Source organism: Aquarana catesbeiana, linkage group LG06 (assembly GCF_042186555.1).
Source record: "Aquarana catesbeiana isolate 2022-GZ linkage group LG06, ASM4218655v1, whole genome shotgun sequence".
Taxonomy (NCBI): Eukaryota; Metazoa; Chordata; class Amphibia; order Anura; family Ranidae; genus Aquarana; species Aquarana catesbeiana.
The window spans coordinates 54,319,812-54,340,831 of record NC_133329.1 but is presented as its reverse complement, the minus strand read 5'-3'; the positions used below and the strand labels follow the sequence as shown (position 1 = coordinate 54,340,831).

At 43.8% G+C, this 21,020-nt stretch overlaps 1 protein-coding gene across 1 annotated transcript in view; it reads left to right on the top strand.

The window, feature by feature from the left end:
• LOC141147959 (apoptosis-associated speck-like protein containing a CARD) overlaps nucleotides 1–11,352 on the top strand; it is a 67,151-nt gene extending 55,799 nt beyond the window's left edge. The window contains exons 4-6 of the mRNA XM_073635117.1: nucleotides 2,464–2,746; nucleotides 6,929–6,985; nucleotides 10,344–11,352. Coding sequence (XP_073491218.1) covers nucleotides 2,464–2,746; nucleotides 6,929–6,985; nucleotides 10,344–10,633 — 630 coding nt within the window. The 3' untranslated portion in view covers nucleotides 10,634–11,352. The remainder of the gene's footprint in view (nucleotides 1–2,463; nucleotides 2,747–6,928; nucleotides 6,986–10,343) is intronic.
• Nucleotides 11,353–21,020: the final 9,668 nt, after the last annotated feature.

Here is a 21,020-nt window from a genome sequence, read left to right as displayed (position 1 = left end):
ACAAGCAAAGTAATGTATTATGGGTCAGCTGCAAAGAGCGATGCCACACAGCTAGATAGGAATAGAGACACCGATCGTCATAGACATGGATAATATAGACCAGTAGCCTCCAAGTAAAGACAGATTAGTGCACAGTTGAAGGATAGCATAAGGTTAGTTAATAAGTCATGGGTCCAATTCTACAGCGTCTTACCTCTCTATTCAGTGGTCACAGATCCAGTATCTCCCTCCGGCTGAACTGACAGCCTGAATAGCCGGTTTATATCAGCCCTCCAACGAGCCGGCGTGTGACGTCACCGGCTCGAGGCGGACGTGAAGACGCCTGTGCGCATGCGCACAAGCCGCTCTCCACCCTCTAAACTACAATTACCATGAGACCCTGCAGTGAGGAGGAGGGTCCAGGCTCATCCACATTCAGGAATGTTCCCGGATCCCTCAACCAATCACTGCAGCGCTCAGGCATGCAGTGCTGGTGCAATATGTATATATGTATATTTTTTTTTTTCAAAATTGTCGGTCTATTTTTGTTTATAGCCCAAAAAAAGAAAAACCGCAGAGGTGATCAAATACCACCAAAAGAAAGCTCTATTTGTAGGGGAAAAAGGACGTCAATTTTTTTTTTTTTGGGTACAATGTCACACGACCGTGTAATTGTCAGTTCAAGTGACGCAGTGCCTTATTGCAAAAAAAATGGCCTGGTCAGGAAGGAGGTAAATCCTTCAAGGGCTGAACAGGAGTGTGTCTATTCACTAATAATAACCCACAGCCAGGATAAAAGTTTTTTCCACTTGTGTCTTTATTCGTGCTTACAGTGATTTTCATTCAACTAGGTGTTTCGGAGGGTCTGAGTTTGTTCTTGGAGACAAGGCGCAGAACAGAGAACTTATGCCGCGTACACACGGTCGGACTTTATGGCAGACTTTGCCCGGCAGACTTTGACGGACTTTATGATGGACTTTCCGAATGAACGGACTTGCCTACACACAATCCACCAAAGTCCGTCGAATTCGTATGTGATGATGTACAACCGGACTAAAACAAGGAAGTTCATAGCCAGCAGCCAATAGCTGCCCTAGCGTGGCTTTTTGTCCGTCGAACTAGCATACAGACGAGCGGACTTTTCGACTGGACTCGAGTTCGACGGATAGATTTAAAACATGTTTCAAATCTAAGTCCGTCCAACTTTTGAGAAAACAAAGTCCGCTGGAGCCCACACACGATCGAATTGTCCGACCAAATCCCGCCCGCCGGGCAAAGTCTGCCGTAAAGTCCGCTCGTGTGTACGCGGCATTAGATTTACCAAGCGGCTCCTTCAGGGGTGGCTCTACATGTAGATAAAAACATTTTTATGAGAGGAAACCATTGTTCTATGAAATGAAGTGCTATTATATTTCAGGTGGTTGGAGGAGGGAGGTGTCTGTGTCCTCTCCATCTACGAAGCTGCATTATATGTCCAACGCTCAGAAAAGACGTTCAACCAGATCTTCACTGCAAAAAACCAAGCTGACCTTATCTGCCTGACACAAGGCAGCTTTGAATTTAGTCAGAAATCATCTGCATTTGATACCCAAAGCTCTATCAGGAAACACTACTTCCATAAGAGGCTCCTGAAACTCAGGGAGCTACCATGAATATAATCTAATCACCAATACGGAGATCGCAGACTACCCTGGGCGCCCTACATGATCGCGGTGGTGAGGAGATTGTGGATGACATAATCATATGCTGTTTGCCCCTTTGGGGTTGTTGGATCCGGTGAGTGGGGACCCTTGAGGGGGGAGCACAAAAGTCACTAAGAACAATTGAAAGCACTCCAGTCACGGTTTGCTTGAAGAAAATTTGAACACGTTTTTTTGCAGAAATTTATCACCCTATGGACTATGATCACTATTTATAATTTGTTTGGTGTTATTTGTATATACCTGAACTATTAGGCAGAGGTGCACTTTTATGTCTCTGTTCAATGCTAAATCACTATACTATATGGTGGTCTCTCTTTGAAGTTGCATCACTATTAATTATAGGTGTTTAGCTCACACCTTCTATACTCATGTGTTTACCATTTATTATGATTTTTCCTATCACTTAAGATTGTTATTAATTTGGCACAATTCTATTGGTGGTCACCGTAAACCACCACTAGGGGTTATGTGGTTTTTGCAAACTACATTTAGATATTCATTATAGTTTACACTATCACAGGACACAAGGGGATAACAACCCCCCCCCCCCCCCTCGCTGTAGCTGCTCATCCCATATAATCCTATAGGGAGCGCCATACCCCATTGTGAATAATCTTTGAATTTAGTCAGCGTGATGTTTTTTTTTTTTTAGGCGGGAAAAAAACGAAATGACTTTCACTTTCTGGTAAAAAACTAACATACATATTTGCCTTGAAAGGGGAAGAGAAGGTGAGCAGCTGCAGACGGAGCTGAGGTTGGCATCTTTTGAGGCACCACGTAGGGGAGGATGGCACGGAGTGTGCGAGATGCCCTGCTCAGGGCCTTGGATGAGCTGGGTGAGAAGAGCTTCAAGAGGTTTCGGAGCGAATTAATGAACTGGGAAATTAAGAAGGGCTTCAACAAGATCCCCAAAAGCAAGCTAGAAAAGGCAGAAACCGATGATGCGGTAGATGTAATAGTGAGTTACTACATGGAACCTTATGGAGCGGAGCTGACGGTGGATGTTCTAGAAGCCATTGATGAGAAAAAAGTGGCCTCAAACCTTAAGAAAAACCTGGAGAATGGTAAAGCTGATCATTAAACTAATATGACATCTTCTTTTTTTTTTTTTTTTTTTTAAATAAAGCGGGCCATCCACTTTGTTTCCATTTTGTCCATTTCCTGATGAACTGGCTGAAATTTTGCTTAGTGGGTGGCCCTGTTGGCGCCCTCCCTCCCAACTTTCTTTGACTGAAGAGATCAAAAGAGCTGGGCAGAAAATTGATGGCTGAACAGCCTCGACATCCGATTGGATGCAGCTGCTGTTTGGGTACTCTGACAACCGCCCACCGGCAGACGTCAGAATGCTGTAGCCCAGCAGGGTGATTGATCCATCTGTGCTGTATTCCATTCGGGAGGAATCTGTTGAAAATCTGTTAACCTGCTGGCTGAATGAAAACGATCTAAAAGTTGTACAGCCAGCTTTAGGAATTGAGCCTATTGTGAGCAGTTTGCATATAGTGAAGTGAAATGAAGAGATAGGCATAGGTGCCAACATGTACAGATTTCTCCGTTCCCTCCCTTTTTCTTTTCTGTACGTAATTGATACAAAAAAAAAAAAGGATTAAGTAACAAATACAGAACATTTCCAGGAGTACTCTTCTGCTGAAGCAGTGCTCACTGCAATCTCTGGGAGATACAGCACCCTGTAATACTCTTCATATACTGTAACTATATTGGATAATAGGATACTTCTTACATTTGTGAATGTTGCTGTTTTTGCCTTTATTAATCAAAAAAGCTTCTTTTGTGCCCCTCTCTGATTTGTTTTCACTTTATTACTGGGGCCCGACACTCTCAGACTGAATGACTAACTCCTGCCAAGTGGCGGTCTCTAGGTAGACAAAGGGTTAATATTTTGAGTGTTTAGCTTTTATATGGACGACCCGGCTCCATGCTTTGAGCAAGTCTTGCTATAATGAAACGCATTGGGTGGCGTAGTAAGGCATGCACCTAGGCTATGTTCTTGTAGCAGTGAAGGAAGTGTAAAGCCCCGTATACACACGATCGGACTTTCCTACAACAAAACCGTGGAAAATTTAGGATGTGTTCAGGCTGAGATAACATAAGAGAATAAAGAACTTAAATAAAAAATAGAAATTGGAATATAGAGGCCAGATAAGGACACAAAATATAAAAGATCATACATTATTTTTGCATGACATATTTAAAACAGGCATACAAAATGAATGTCTTCTTTAAATAAAAAACAGTAGTGCTTCAGGTAGAATAAATCAGATACACCGAGGAGCGTGGACGTGGAGGACGCCACCGTAACCCGCTGTAAGACAGGTAAGTCCCGACTCCCGGGCGATGCACACTGGCAGCATTTGATGGGGCACAATAGCGGCAATTGATGGGCACACTGGCAGCAATTGATGGGGCACAGTAGCGGCAATTGATGGGGCACAGTAGCGGCAATTGATGGGCACACTGGCAGCAATTGATAGGTACACTGGCAGCAATTGATGGGGCACAGTAGCGGCAATTGATGGGCACAGTGGCAGCAATTGATAGGTACACTGGCAGCAATTGATGGGGCACAGTAGCGGCAATTGATGGGCACACTGGCAGCAATTAATGGGGCACAGTAGTGGCAATTGATGGGGCACAGTAGCGGCAATTGATGGGCACACTGGCAGCAATTGATAGGTACACTGGCAGCAATTGATGGGGCACAGTAGCGGCAATTGATGGGCACACTGGCAGCAATTGATGGGGCACAGTAGCGGCAATTGATAGGGCACAGTAGCGGCAATTGATGGGCACACTGGCAGCAATTGATAGGTACACTGGCAGCAATTGATGGGGCACAGTAGCGGCAATTGATGGGCACAGTGGCAACAATTGATGGGCACACTGGTAGCAATTGATGGGTACAGTAGGTGCGTTTGATGGCACAGTGGCGGCAATTTATGGGTACAGTGGCTGCGCTTGATGGACACAGTGGCTGCACTTGATGGGCACAGTGGCTGCGTTTGATGGGCACAGTGGCTGCGTTTGATGGGCACAGTGGGTGCGTTTGATGGGCACAGTGGCTGCGTTTGATGGGCACAGTGGGTGCGTTTGATGGGCACAGTGGCTGCGTTTGATGGGCACAGTGGCTGCGTTTGATGGGCACAGTGGCTGCGTTTGATGGGCACAGTGGCTGCGTTTGATGGGCACAGTGGCTGCAATTGATGGGTTTTTTTTTTCAGTTTGTTTGCGCCCCCCCCAAAATTTTGAGCACCAGCCACCACTAACCTTAACTAAGAGTTTACACAACAGGAAAAACAAAACAAACTGCCCGCTGCAGCAGAAAGTATGTAGCAAGTCTTAAAACTACACAACACTGCCCTGACATCTATATAAATAACCAGAGTGAAAAAAAAAGGTTCAGAGAGAGCCACCTGAAGGTTGGGCATTCAGGATGGTGGGGCCTTCTTCCGAATCATATCAGGTGGTCCCCTCTCTGAACCCACAATAAGCCATAGTTAGCAATGAAAATAAATTTACGGTGCAAGTTTGCTGTAAAAATGAAAGTCCAGGAAAGGAGCAAAAATCACTTTATATCCAGATATGCAGTGGTGGAAAGAGTCACCAAGAGGTCCCTGAGCAGGACAAATTTTCACAGGAACACAAGGAAGCCACAGAACAAATGCAGGGCCACGATCTTGGCACCCAAAGTAGGTACGGAAGTGCTGCCAAAGGATTTATCAGATGAGTGTGAAAAATAAATGAGGCTCAGTTACATAAAAAACCTTTTTCTGGCTAGAGACATACAGTACATGTGTTACAACTTTTCAGAACCGGTAAAAGGGGACACCTTTTGGCACAAAGTATGTAGGTAGAGTACACAGCCCTGCCACTGCCTCAGTTGTACGGACCATGCAGAAATAAAAAAAAATAAAAAAGTGTTTTTTTGCCCTTTTTCTATAACAATCAATAGAAGGACACATTTATAGCAGAAATCTTTATAGCTGCAGAAAAAACTTAAAAGTCCTAAAATCAGGTCTTACTCACTTACTCAATGTCCTATTAGCTGTTTGCCACCCAGCCTCCACAGGTAGATCCTTTGTGAGGGAGATGTCAGAACAATGCCCTCCAGCAAAAATCCTGTAGCAACCTTCTTCAGGCCTTTAGCTCAGCACCTGCCGAGACCCAGACTGCAAGTCTTGTCTCTCATTAGCTGCCTCCCAGGGGCAGCAGCCCCAGGAGAACTGGAATCCTTCTAGCAGAGGAAGAACATTTTAGGAAGGCCTCCCAAACATTTATCCTCTCCTCAGCCACCTTCTGGATGCATCCTTCCAGGGGATTGGCTGGGGCATAATTAAATATTCATACTGGACATTTGACTCTACCTGCCCTTCTCCCAGAAGCAAGTAGGAGAGTTCAAACACCAAGCTTAAAGAGCCCTGACCAGACAAAACCAATAGATCACTTGCTCTATTGGCTACAGGGAAACCAGCAACTAAACAAAGGTAGTTGGGAACAATGGACATGATATGTCATGAACCTGAACTTCGGGATACTACATGCCAGGTAGCACAAACATAACCCAGACTGGTTACAGAGGACCAAATGTATCCACCAATGTGTGCACATCTTATTCAACATGGCTGTGCAGAGGACAATGATGATATGCTGTACCAAAAGCAGCCAATCAGGTGTGAGCTTGCTGCAGTAGTATATTTAGGTTTTGTGCTGCCCTAGGCCTGACTAAACCCCCTAATTTAAATATGACCCACACCTTCCTGTCAAGACCACACCCCTTGCTGTTTAAGCCCCGCCCTGAAATCTTCGAGTGGGGACACTAGTTCTGAGGGCCGGGGGGCGGGGCAATGGATTCCCTTAATTTGCATAGATTTCCTCGCACTTCCTGTCTGGCTATGGGGCAGGAAGTGAAGGGAAATCTCTGCAATGGGACAGGGATGGTAAAAAAAATATACTGACCGGGGCTATAACCCTCCCTTATTCTATCCAAAATGAAAGAAAAAAATGTTGCTTATAGTTCTACTTTAAGCACAAATTTCTGATAATTTTATGGAGAGGACTAAGAAGATAAAACTATGCCAATGGTGCAGCAGAAAACATATAGCACAGTGAGGAAGGTTTGTGGTCCAGGATGATGGGATAGTCAAAATTGGAAGCGGCGCCCCCCCCCCCCCCCCCACACAGGCAAGATAGCATGTTGGCGTAGAGACACTAATTCTTTTTTTCTTTTTCAGTGAGAGGTTTTAGCTGGAAAAAGAAGAACGAGGAGGAACCACAATCTACTTCAAAGGGTAAGCTATATAAGAGCAGGGCCTGTCACCAATTATTCGGTAGAGGAGGCTTCTTTCCATAAAAATTAGGCTAGCAGAAAGGTCCCTTAGGCGTGTCCATCAATAATGATTTCCTGGGCTCAGTGTATGTTCAGTTACCAGGTTTTTCTGGTCTTCAGTTGACAGTTGTCCCTGGCCATGTCCCTGATAAAGAGCTTGTCCCTGTCAACTGCTTTAGTGATTACAGCCCCGGTCAGATAATTATACTGTCAATGAGGTGGCTGGTGTTAATCTGCCAGTGAATTTGTAAAGAGGCTTGTTGGATCTGTCAGCACATTATTTTACTCCTACTTCTCACACTAATGCCCCGTACACACGGTCGGATTTTCCGACAGAAAATGTGCGATCGGAGCTTGTTGTCAGAAATTCCGACCGTGTGTAGGCTCCATCGGACTTTTTCCATCGGAATTTCCGACACACAAAGTTTGAGAGCAGGCCATAAAATTTTCCGACAGCAAAATTCGTTCGCGTAAATTTCCGACCGTGTGTGGACAATTCCGATGCACAAAGTGCCACGCATGCTAAGAATAAATCAACAGACGAAAGCTATTGGCTACTGCCCCGTTTATAGTCCCGATGTACGTGTTTTACGTCACCGCGTTCAGAATGATCGGATTTTCCGACAACTTTGTGCGACCGTGTGTATGCAAGACAAGTGTGAGCCAACATCCGTCGGAAAAAATACGATGGATTTTATTTGTCGGAATGTCCGATCGTGTGTACGGGGCATAAGTCCTGGCTGACTCACCACCCCTCATCGCTCACGTTTTTTAAAATTTTGGAAATAATTTTTATTGGTTTATAAGAAAAGGTAAGTAGTATAAAAAAGAGCCTCTGGGCATTTCCCCAGCTCAGGTAAAAACAAAAAGAAAACAATACAATACAAAAAAAAAATACAGCCTTCAATAACAATATTCAAATATACCCCGTTTCCCCAAAAATAAGACCTAGCGTGATTGTCAGTGATGGCTGCAATATAAGCCCTACACCCCAAATAAGCCCTACCTGGTTTCCCCGAAAATAAGCCCTACCCTGAAAATAAGACCTACAGGGACTTTAACTAGGGCTTATTTGGGGGGTTTCGGGGAAACAGGGTAGTTCTAAACAATGAAGAATACATCTTATCCACTGAAATAGAGAAAACACACATTTAGAAATTAAGAGGCTGCACACCCCTAAAAAAATTGGAAAAGTTCCCCCAAGGGGTTTTTTAGCAGCGAAAAGATACCCCTGGATACCCCTGTCCATGTGGCTGTCATTCTGTAATATAATGTCTTGCTCCACTGTATCAACCTCACTATTCATGATGAAATGTGTTTTGTATCATATAATCAGAGCTCATATTTTATTTCATACATGCTATTGGAATTTCATATGGCAATAAAAAGAATTTTACAAATAGTTACTTCTTTTTTTTTTTTCTTTGATCAATTTAACCCCTTTATGCTGCTAAAAAACCCCTTGGGGGAGCTTTTCCATATTACATCTTATGCACCTGCCCTGGTGATGACTGGTTTCTCTCAGTCAATCACACTGTGTTAGTGTTGCCACCTGTCCGGGATTAATCCGTACAAATCGGGTTTGGAATCATGTGTCCGGGTTTCAGACTGCCTGAAACCCGGACACATTATTCAGACTGGACTATGGCTTTCCAGCAGGGTTGTTGGCTGCAGTTGTCTAAGCTAAGAGTGTCTGTTACACTTTCTTTCATGCTGCCCAAAGCTAACACTATCAATCCCCCCCCCACACACACACACACACACACACACACACAGACAGGAGAGGAGGAAGGGCTTGATCTGCTCCTCTTCCTTCCCCCCCTACCCTTCTGTGTCTGCCCACACTCCGATCCCTGGTGCTGTGCCTCAGAAAAGGAAAGTGGGGGCCGTAAATTTGAAGTCCAGCAGCCTCAGATACATCTGGATGAGAGGTACTGACTGCCAAGGGGTGAGTGAGCTCACCATCCATCCCTGTCTGTGACTGAATATGAACACTAGGGGTGATCAAAGGGTGAAGTGTTCCCTAGGCAGGTGCTTTCTAACTGTCAGGAGGACGGCCCGACTGGGAGTAGAGAGCGATCGCTGTTCCTGATCACTAGCAACAGCTGATCTCTCTCTCTCCTCCCCTATCAGAACGGGGATCCATCTTTTTTACCCTGATCCTCGTTCTGCCTCTCATACCATGGGTGGCCAGAGGACATTGAGCACGCCCACTGTATCTAATGCACAGACCGATGTACAGGTACGTTGGTTTGTGCAGCCGGACCGCCCTGCCCCAGTATATGTGCAGTGGGCGGTCCGGAAGTGGTTAAAGATGTGGGTGGGTGCAGCGTGGTGCGGCGGCAGTAAACACACGGAGTCCGGTTGCAAATAACAGAACTTGTTTCGAAGGAACAACCCACAGTTACAATCAGCCCAGTGGGAAGGAATCCAGTTCTGTGCAAAAATGTACAGCGGAGAAGGTTCTGATGCACTGACAGCATCTGTCTCCAAGGGCGGAATGTGGCTTGGTCAGTCTAAGCCCAATTTGGAGGATTCCGATGCAGGATGGTGTCCCTAGCCTGTCCCTACTTGTCTGGAACTTTTCATTACCGCTATTCACTTTCTTTGACAGACAGGTGCTCTTTCCCTACACTTTCCGCTCTCAAAATGCATGCCAAAGACTAGGGGCAGGCACATAAAAATGCTCTGCTGACCCAAGATGGCCACCAGAGTCAACTGAAAGCAGCAAAGCCAACCACAATGTTGCCTCAGGAGACCAGGAAACCATAGGGAAACCAGGTTTCCTTTGACTTCCCCTCCAGTTGCCGTACCACTCTGGTCAAGCGCCACCTACAGTGGGGAAAGTAGACTGTACCTGCCTACAAAGAGAATTCACTGAAGGGGACTACGGTACAGTAATTATGGACCTTCCATCCTTGTGGATTTTCCTGAAGACAATAGGAAGACTTCGCTTGGGCCAGTGACACAACAAGTAGCTCCACTGAAAAGCCAAGCTGTGCAGGGCTGATAGCAGCCTGAGAAGAACGTAGAGCTCCTACAAGAAGAAGGCCTCAGTTCTGGAACAGTGTATAAATGTTTTTCACCTTTGTTACCTCTAAATATTCAATAGATCTTAGGAACTGTGCATACAAATGCTTGAATCCCTGCAAATAAGTAGAACCTTCTTCTAGGAGACAATAGGCTTCAGTAGGATGGCAAATTATTCTCAGTGTTAAAATTAAAAGCTGTAAAACGTTCACGACTAATATATAATTCTCACTAAACAATCCCCTTTTTATTTTATAAAGATGTGTGAATATATTTTTTTCTGATTACAGCTTCCTCCTCTTCTGCCCCAAAATCCCGGGTGGGGCACTTTGTGGATAGACATCGCAACAAACTGATAGCTCGCTGTGTTCTGGTGGATCCCATTCTGGATGATCTCGTCTCTGAAGGTCTGCTATCTGATGAAGGATATGATGCCATACGAGCTGAAAAAACTTCCCAGAAGCAGATGAGAAAACTCTTCACGTTCACCAGGAACTGGTCTGCATCTGACAAAAATACACTCTATGAAAGCTTAAAGGAACACGATCCTCATCTAATCAAAGATCTGGAGAAGTTCTAAAATCTAACATCATCTACAGAGATATTTAAAGTATAACTAAAAATTGAATAACTTTTATTTTAAGTTTTGAATGGAGTGGAGAGGGATTAGAATACCTGACAGTCTTTTATTGCTGTGTCCCCGCTATGGAGATTCACCCTCTGAATTTGTCCTGTTTACCATTATCATTGAAAGAAAAAATAAAATATTGTCCCCAAAACAGTAATAGAGGGTAAATCTTCCAATGGGGACACTAGTACTGGTGATCCTGGTGACAACCCGGGATTTCATCACTTTGGAGGGATTTCCTCTGGCTATAGGCAGGAAGTGAAGGAAAGATTTACATGGTTTTAGTGGATAAACAAAAGCGACACATACAGCCATAGGAAAAAAGGTTATACAGACTGTTATCACATAGAATACACTTGTGTCCAACAAATCCTATTGTGTTCGAGTGAGGAACTGTTTAAATAGCTAACACCTGGGCAAACACAACTCATTGTGGATAGATTTTAGGAATTGTGGAAACTTTCTAAACATCCATTGAAACTAAGTCCATCATAACACATGGTGTTAGAAAGATGTGAATGGTTATGCGAGTCAGAAATATTTTAAAATATCTACATGTTATTATAAGACATTTGAATTATGTATGATAATGTAGGTCACAGAGATTATTATAATTTTAGTATCTGCGGACCCAACAACTTTGGTATAAAGAATATATAGATATAGATATATATATATTTATATCTATATATATATATATATATATATATATATATATATATATATATATATATATATATATATATATATATATATATATATATATATATATATATATATATATATATATATTGGGGCGGCACAGTGGTCTAGTGGATAGCACTCTCACCTAGCAGTAAGAAGGGTCGCTGATTCGAATCCCAACCACGACACTACCTGCCTGGAGTTTGCATGTTCTCCCTGTGCCTGCGTGGGTTTCCTTCAGGTACTCCGGTTTCCTCCAAAGACATGCTGGTAGGTTAATTGGATCCTGTCTAAATTGTCCCTAGTATGTATGAATGTGAGTTAGGGACCCTAGATTGTAAGCTCCTTGAGGGTAGGGACTGATGTGAATGTACAATGAATATGTAAAGGGCTGCGTACATTGATAGCGCTAGATAAGTACCTTAAATAAATAAATACATAAAAAAATATGGATAGATATATCTATCTATATATAGATATATCTATATCTATATATAAATATATAAGAAAGTGTGATTTTGTAAGTAGAAGTGTTTTAAGAAACTACCGTATATACTGGAGTATAAGTCGAGTTTTTCAGCACATTTTTTTGTGCTGAAAGTGCCCACCTCGACTTATACTCGAGTCAAGCACTTTTCTGCAGCAAAAAATTTCATTTTCCGAACCGAATTTGGGGCCCCGTATCTCAGGGCCACTTTGTGCAAGAAACCCCAAACTTGGCGTGCAAACCCAGTGGAACCGGTACCACAACATATCCAAAGCTGGGGTTCCTAGCACCAAGTGGCCCCGAGATACGGGGCCCGAAAATCGGTTCGGAAAATGTCATTCTCTGCTGCAGAAAAGTGCTTGACATTTTCTGAACTGACTTTGGGGCCCCGTATCTCAGGGCCACTTGGTGCTAGGAACCCCAAATTTGGTGTGTAAACCCAGTGCAAACCCAGATACGGGGCCCCAAAGTCAGTTCAGAAAATGTCAAGCACTTTTCTGCAGCAGAGAATGAAAAAGCACAAAAGTGCTTGACATTTTCTGAACCGATTTTGGGGCCCCAGCTTTGGATATTTTATGGAGCTAGGTCCACTGGGTTTGCACACCAAATTTGGGGTTCCTAGCACTAAGTGGCCCCGAGATACAGGGCCCCAAAGTCGGTCAACTGTGTCCATCTGCAGCAATGTCATTTTGGGACCCTTTGGGTTCAGAGACCCCAAATTTTGGCTGCAGCTAGGGGGCATCTAGGAACCCTTAACTACCGAGTTTGAAGTTCGGGGGACCTATGGTCGCAAATGGGCACAGTGAGGCTGCAAATGGGCATTGTTGACCCTCTTTTCCACTTACAGTAGCTGCACATTTCTCACCCTAGGCTTATAACCGATTTTGGGTCCCTGTATCTCAGGGGCACTTGGTGCTATAAACCCCAGCTTTGGATATTTTATGGAGCTAGGTCCACTACAGTAGCTGTGCATTTCTCACCCTAGGCTTATACCCGGGTCACTAAGTTTTTCCCATTTTTTTGTGGTAAATTAGGGCCTCGACTTATACTCGGATCGACTTATACTCGAGTATATACGGTAATTAGTATTATGAAAAACATATAATCATGATTATAACTATATAAGACTGTAGCCTATGTTTAGCAAATATTAATTGGATATATATATATATATATATATATATATATATATATGAATTATACAGGTATCCATATAGATAATCATTTTATGTGATATTGATTAATATATATAACAACATGTGTCTTTCATAGATAGACCAGTTTTGATAGATATACATTTATAGATATACATATATATAACCATTTTTATGTAATGGTGATTAATCAAAATTATACTGAGTGTATTTTATATTAGACCGATTACCAGAATATTTAAAGGTATATATTCTTCTCACCATTATATAAACTAATACATATTAGGAAAATAGAACATATTAACTTCAGAAGATAAAACTCAAAACACATGTGAGACACCTGGGGGTTGAAGGAGATATTACCTAAAACTCACAGAACTCCCTGGGAGGTAATTGATTAAGTTTTGCTTACCAATGGAAATAGAAGCCATACCTTTTTTTTCGTCTTAAAAATCCTGGTAACCAGCAATCCAGACTAGTAGCCATTTTTGAATGGTTAATTATGTCATGTTGATTTTATCTTGTATGTTCTCTCAAATACTGATGTATTGAATATTATACTATTGATAATCGTTCTCCCGAATCAATAACCGCCTTGTAGATTTTTCTCTAAAGATTAAATTTTTCATTATATTTTTCTTTTTGCATAGCTGCCACTTTTATTGACAAAACAAATGTCTAATATATTTCACACTGTTAACCACTTACTTACCTGCAGTATTTCACAAGGTTATTGATTCTACTGAGAAGTTATCATGGTAGTATTATGTCAAAGGGACTGCACGCCCATTTTTGTGAGTGTTTTTATTGATTTTTCAAGACGTTCATGTAACGCAATCGGTATTTTAATTTCATGTAAAGATTTGTTTTGTCAACCAATAAATGTAACTAAACATTGAAAGAATTGAGTTTCCTCTGGGTGGGACTTTTGAAAAGGGATAGATAACGCAATGAGGTGTGAGAGTAATATAAAAAGTATGTAGAATTTTATTAGAAAACATAAGTTTAAAATAGTAAGCACTAGGGGTGCAACGGATCAAAAAACTCACGGTTCGGATCGTTCCTCGGATCAGAGTCACGGATCGGATTGATAGGGTTGAAATAATGACTTAGATTTCCACTTTAATTGTTTCTGTTTCTTTCTTACCTGTGTACGTATCTGTCACGGAACGTCCCACACTCCGCTTGAGTGCTTCCGTCATATACCGCTTCCTAAGTTCTGGAACACGAGTCCAATGGATCTGGCTATAGGAACCCCAAGAACTAGACAACACCAGTCTTGGAGTACATCAGAACTACCTTTATTTTGAGATCTCCCAGACCTTTATACAGCAGGGATGACTCAAAGCTAACCTAATTAACATGACCTAATTTACTACAAAATGTACCCAGACCAGATGACAGTCTTGTGGGCACCGAGCTTCACACATTAATACAATTAACAATACAAACAACAATCTCCCCCCTCCTCAGCCTAGACCATTTGTCTATTAGCCAGGGCTGGTGGCTAATGTGATCAGCTCTCTTAATTAACATAAACACATGTTGATAACACCAGCATCTCCTCACAGGATGTGTCCCAGCAGAATGAATCGGTCTTATCAGCAGGGGGCTGCTGGAGGAATCCCCCCTCCCTCTTCAGGGACACAAATATACAGTAAGGAGTCCCCATACAATATATACATGACTGAGTCCGATTAATACAGTTCAGACTGGATTTCTCATTCACCTCAAATGCTAGGGCCCATAATCGGTGGGCAACAGGCTTGCACACAGTCCTCTCCAACAGCCTCCGCTCTGGCCATGCCCGTGACATTTCTCCCCTTTCGGCAGGAGACTAACACAGGAGGAGACCCCAGACGGGTTGACTCCGAAGTTAGTAAACAGCTCCAGTCCTCTACTGCCTGTACCCACACAGTACCCCAAACAAATTATCCCAAACAGTGCATTACTCACCCAGCCATCCTCTGCCTCTCTCAGAGAACATATCTGCCGCTGGAGAGAAGACAGGGTGACTGGGCTCACTCTGTCATGCTGTTGGGGATCTGGGCCCACTGCCCAGCATCCCTGGGGTATACAGGCGGACACTGAAGTCCCATCCACCTTCACAGGAAATCCATCCTCTGTTAGTTGAGGGCAGAGTCCAGCAGTCCTCGGCCCTGTTGCCAGCCCTTCTGCTGGAAACCCCACACCATCTGTTCCGGCTAACTGTTGGAGAGGGAGGCCGACTGCCCCGCCTCCCTGGAACTCTGTAGTTGTTGCCGGTGCTGGGCAGAGGTTGGTAGCACTCTGCCCTGTTGCCAGCACTTCTGCTGGGGACTCCGCATCCTCTGCTCCGGCTAACTGTTGGGGCAGGCAGCTGGCTTCCTCCACTCCCAAACTGTGTAGCTGCCATTGGGGAGGTGAGCCGGCTGCTTCCCTTTCCATTCCCTCATCTGGCTGCTGGGACGACATGTCGATGGTACTGTCTCCCAGGTACACGGATCTTTGCTGGGGAGGAAAGCCCACTTCCTCCACCCTGGCCAACTGTTGGGGAGCGACAACACACACCTCCTCTCCCTTCTCCCCCTGTATCTGCTGCTGGGAAGTGATTGCCATCTTCTCACCCTGAGCCTCCACAATTGCTGCAGGTGTGGGGCAGAGGTCTTGGACCCTCTGTCCGGTTGCCAGCACTTCTGCTGGGGGTTTGCTAGGTGGTTCCTCCTCTACAGAAATGTCTATTAAATCCCCAGTCTCTGAAAGTGGTAAAAGTGTGGGACAGAGGTCTTGGACCCTCTGTTCAGTTACCAGATCTTCAGCTGGAGAAGTTTGTTTTAACTCCATAGATGCTGCTGGCAGAAAATCACATGTCCCTGTCAGTGTCGTGGGAGAAAGGCCGACTACCTCTTCTCTCAGGAAGGCCGAAGCCACTGTTGGTGCTGGGCAGAACACAGTGAACTTTGGCCCTGATAGCAGCTCTTCTGCTGGAGGCTCATCAGGTTGTTCTTCCTCAGCAGAAAAGTCTATCAAATCCCATGTCTCTGCAACTGATGTCGGGGAATAGGGGTTCACCATCTCCTGTCCATGGAACCCAGAAGATGTTATCATTTCTGGACAGAGGTTAGCAGAGCTCTGCCCTGTTGTCAGCACTTCAGGTTTGGGGACGGCAATCTCCGGATTTTCCACTGCCGATTCTCTGGCATGCTGCTGAACTTGTTCTAGCAGTTTCCTGTATGCCCTTTCCAGATGCTGCTCCTTCCTTAGCAAATGGTCCAGATCAGGTTTGAGCTCTGAGACCCCTGCAAGACCGAGCATAGACTCTCTATAGTCTCTCATGTCCTCAAGGTCAGGTTCCCCTTCATCGCCAAACATAAAAAGATCTGTAAGGTTCTCCCACAGCAATCCAGGGCCGCCAAAGTCATATCCCTCCGGAGAGCATTCTGTTCTCTCCCCTAAATATCCCTCCTCTGCGTGCCATTGCAGAGCCCGATATCGATTGTCCAGCTCTATCTCCTGCTGGACCAACCTGTCCAACTCAGTCACCCATTGCTCCTGGGGCTGCTCTCCCAGGAATGCCATCCGCAATGCCCGTTGGTCACTGGCCCGTTGCTCTTGGGTTGGAAAGCACTTGCCCTGTTTTATACCAGCGAGACGGAGGGCTGCAATCCAGAGCTCCACCCGAATCAGCTGCCTGAGCTCCAGGTATTCATCCTCAGACACAGTCCTGGTGTACGTTGAAAGGATGATCCGCAGCAGCCCCGGGAATTCTGATGCCAGGTCCATATCTCCGCTGGGGTGACTGAAGTCTGCTATGCTGATCTTGGATCCAGTTGGAGGTTTGGATGTCCCAGACTTCAGACTTCAGGAAGCTTTCCCGCTGCTTGCCACCAATGTCACGGAACGTCCCACACTCCGCTTGAGTGCTTCCGTCATATACCGCTTCCTAAGTTCTGGAACACGAGTCCAATGGATCTGGCTATAGGAACCCCAAGAACTAGACAACACCAGTCTTGGAGTACATCAGAACTACCTTTATTTTGAGATCTCCCAGACCTTTATACAGCAGGGATGACTCAAAGCTAACCTAATTAACATGACCTAATTTACTACAAAATGTACCCAGACCAGATGACAGTCTTGTGGGCACCGAGCTTCACACATTAATACAATTAACAATACAAACAACAATCTCCCCCCTCCTCAGCCTAGACCATTCGTCTATTAGCCAGGGCTGGTGGCTAATGTGATCAGCTCTCTTAATTAACATAAACACATGTTGATAACACCAGCATCTCCTCACAGGATGTGTCCCAGCAGAATGAATCAGTCTTATCAGCAGGGGGCTGCTGGAGGAATCCCCCCTCCCTCTTCAGGGACACAAATATACAGTAAGGAGTCCCCATACAATATATACATGACTGAGTCCGATTAATACAGTTCAGACTGGATTTCTCATTCACCTCAAATGCTAGGGCCCATAATCGGTGGGCAACAGGCTTGCACACAGTCCTCTCCAACAGCCTCCGCTCTGGCCATGCCCGTGACAGTATCAATTGTTCTATTTAAATAGTTTGTGCTCCTTTCTTACCTGTGTACGTATCAATTGTTCTATTTAAGTTGTTTGTGCTCCTTTCTTACCTGTGTACGTATCAATTGTTCTATCAATCTGTATCTAGATGGAATTTGGAACTGCTGAATAATCATTACATGTTCGCTGATGAGAAACTCTTTGTACCTTAACCTCATTTGGTAATGCCGATAAGATTACTGCTTTTGGAACTGCCTATAAAAGAAGTAAAGGGAGCAGTCCTTTTTGGGGGATGCTCAGAACTTTGATACAGACATACCTGACTCTGTGTCTTAATTCCTATATGAAGCAATAATTAGACAAAGCAATATAAACTATAAGCAACTTGTTTAAGAGTTGCCCCTAACATTTTGGCGCCCGAACAGGGACTCACCGATGATACTACAAGAGGTGGACGAACGCGGCTGACGGAACAAAAAGACAGGCATTCCGGGAACCACAGATCAAAAAAAACCTGCGCAGGTAAGAAAAAGCTTTATTTTTCTTATATTCTGTGCTCCCCTGATTTGTGCCTATCCGTTCTGTCAGTTACGGTTCTCCTGGTTTTAAAACACCAGCCTCTGTAGTGGTGAGTCTAGAATTACTGCATATTTTAGTTTATATTGCTGGAATTATTTGTTTGTTTTGTTATCTGTGTTTGTCTTGTCTGTCTTGTTGAGAAAGTGAATGAGCCTTGTCAAGGATGGTATGAGTTAGAAGGGGATTGCCGAACTAAGCAACGGAATGCGCCTTACCTCACACGATTGGGAACCTGAGGGCTTGTGAGCTTGGGGGTCTGACGCTTATGCTTAACCTCACATCTAACTCATAAACCATAGACGGGTTGAGAGTATAAGCCCTGTCTGCTCCATAAAGCAGGGATAAGAGTGTATGAGAGGGATTCCCAGATACGGGGAGGGAATAAGGTCTCAACAAAGTCCCGAGATCTAGTCGGATACCTGGCCACTTAAAGGAATGTTTGTATATGTTGTAGCCGCATTTTTGTATATGTTGTAGCCGCATTCTGGTTTGTTATTGGGCTAGCATATAAAGTAATTATTTATTATTGGGCTAGCATATAAAGTAATTCGGTTTCAGAAATCTCATTCCGGAGAGGTTTCTAGAATTCTAGCACCCTAGGAGGAAGGCAACGAGGAACTAGTGTAACTTAGCTGGTTTGCTATTGGGCTAGCATATAAAGTAATTATTCATTCTTGTATATGTTGTAGCCGCATTATATTGTACACTAAGTGTCCCACACGCTACCTAGGCAGGACTGTTAGAATGGGCCAGAGGAACACAAAACCCCGTCAGGGAATTGTGGCGCACTATACGGTGCCACAGATAATTAAGAACATTTATGGGAAAACTGAAGCACAGGACTTAAAGGATGTCCTTCGTAAATTTAAGGTGAAAGGAGCAGCGGGTTTAGACCCGGATGTATGGAGTGAAATAGTGAAAAAAAAAAAAGTGAAATAAAAAAGGACAGACAAGGAGAGGTGTTAGAGAAGCAATGGATGAGTCAGGTTCAATGCTTAATTAAGGTTTCAAATAGAGAAAAAGAAGAGGGGTGGAAACATAATCCAGATTGTGATGGTTGGGATATGAAAGACAGAAGAACAAAAAATGTTGAAATTTTAAATAATCTTAGTTCAACCATCCCACCCCCATATACTGACATAGAACGTAAACCACACAAGATATATCCTGTACTTAAGGGTAGAGAATGTTTTTTTTTTTTTTTTTTTTCAGGTTTGTGGAGTATAAGAATTTCATTCAGAAACTGTAGCTCCCGTACGCACTGATACATGCATTATAGTAAAGCCAGCTGCTTTCTGTAGATTTGTGACACAGTTAATGAATACACATGAAGCAACCTGGCAGGATGAGGAGGATTTATGCAGACATAAAATGACTCTGACCCTGTTTAACCAGTTTATGACCGACCTGCAGACCAAGCTGAGGGGGATGGCAATTTAGAGACAGGACACACGTCAGACACATAGACTCAAGGGCCCCTTTTATTGCTAGATTAGAAGCTTTTTGTCAGGCAAAACAACAGGAGAGGGGGTCAATATCACCCATGAAACAAATGCCAGGACAGACTGTATCAGACTTTTACTTATCTATAGAAAGTTTGATGGCAGATGAGGGAATGGATTTAGAGCTGCCAGTCACGATCTGAGCCTTCAATAGACAGTTTATGGAAGGATTAATTCCACAGATAAGTGAGAGACTGAAAGCCTGCACACCACCCTTAATTTGTTGCGATTTTTGGCAGAAAAAGGTTGCAAGGTTAATAAGAAAAAGTTACAAGTGTGTCAAGAAAAAGTTATCTTTTTGGGACATTGTATATCACAGGGTACAAGACATCTCACTGAGGAGAGGGTTCAAGTGATAAAGGGAATGTTACCCCCACCGAATTTCAAACAATTGCGTATGTTTTTAGGTATTGTGTCATATTGTAGACAGTGGATACCACATGCTAGCGCTTTGATGCAGCCATTATACGATTGTTTGAAAATTGTACCGTATGTGCTTACAGAAGTAGCTTATGAGTCGTTTATCACTTTGAAAAAGTTGTTGATTTCTGCCCCGGCTATTGGTATACCAGATTACACCAAGATATTTAATCTGTACATTGCTGAGATCACTGGACACGCCACAGGTGTTCTGACACAGGCACATGTAAAACAAAGACCAGTCGCTTACTTTTCAGCAGCATTAGATCCAGTATCTAGAGGTTCACCGTCTTGTGTACGGGCGGTAGCTGCAGTGTCAATTATCATAGATAAGTCATCAGAGATTGTTCTAGACAATCCAGTCGTAGTGCATACCACACATGACATACATGCAATCTTGTCTCAGGTACAGCCCAAACACATTTCAATGGCTAGGCAATTAAGATTACAGTGTACTTTACTCTTACCTCCAAATGTTACTTTTCAGCGCTGTACAACCTTAAATTTGGCCACCTTTTTGCCTCTTCAGTCACCAGATTTGGCAAGGGGGAATGATAGTACTAATAGTACTAGTGAGAAAAGAAATGAGGACACTGACACTCTTTTGTTTAAAGAAGTAGATCAGCACGATTGTTTTCAGCTCATGGAACAGGAGACAATGGGATTCCCACATGTTACAGATACACCAATTTTAAATGCTGAGCACACCTTGTATATAGATGGTAGTAGGTTTGCTGATGACAAGGGTAAATATCACACAGGGTATGCTGTAGTGACTGATACGCAGGTAATTGAAGCACAGGCCTTACCAGCCCACATGTCAGCACAGGAAGCAGAATTAAAAGCTTTAGAACAAGCCCTAGAATACTTAAAAGAACGAGAAGGGAATATTTACACTGACTCTGCCTACGCTTATGGTGTAGCGCACGATTATGGCCACATATGGAGGGCTAGAGGTTATCTGACAGCAGCAGGTACACCTGTAAAACATGGAGAAGGGATTAAG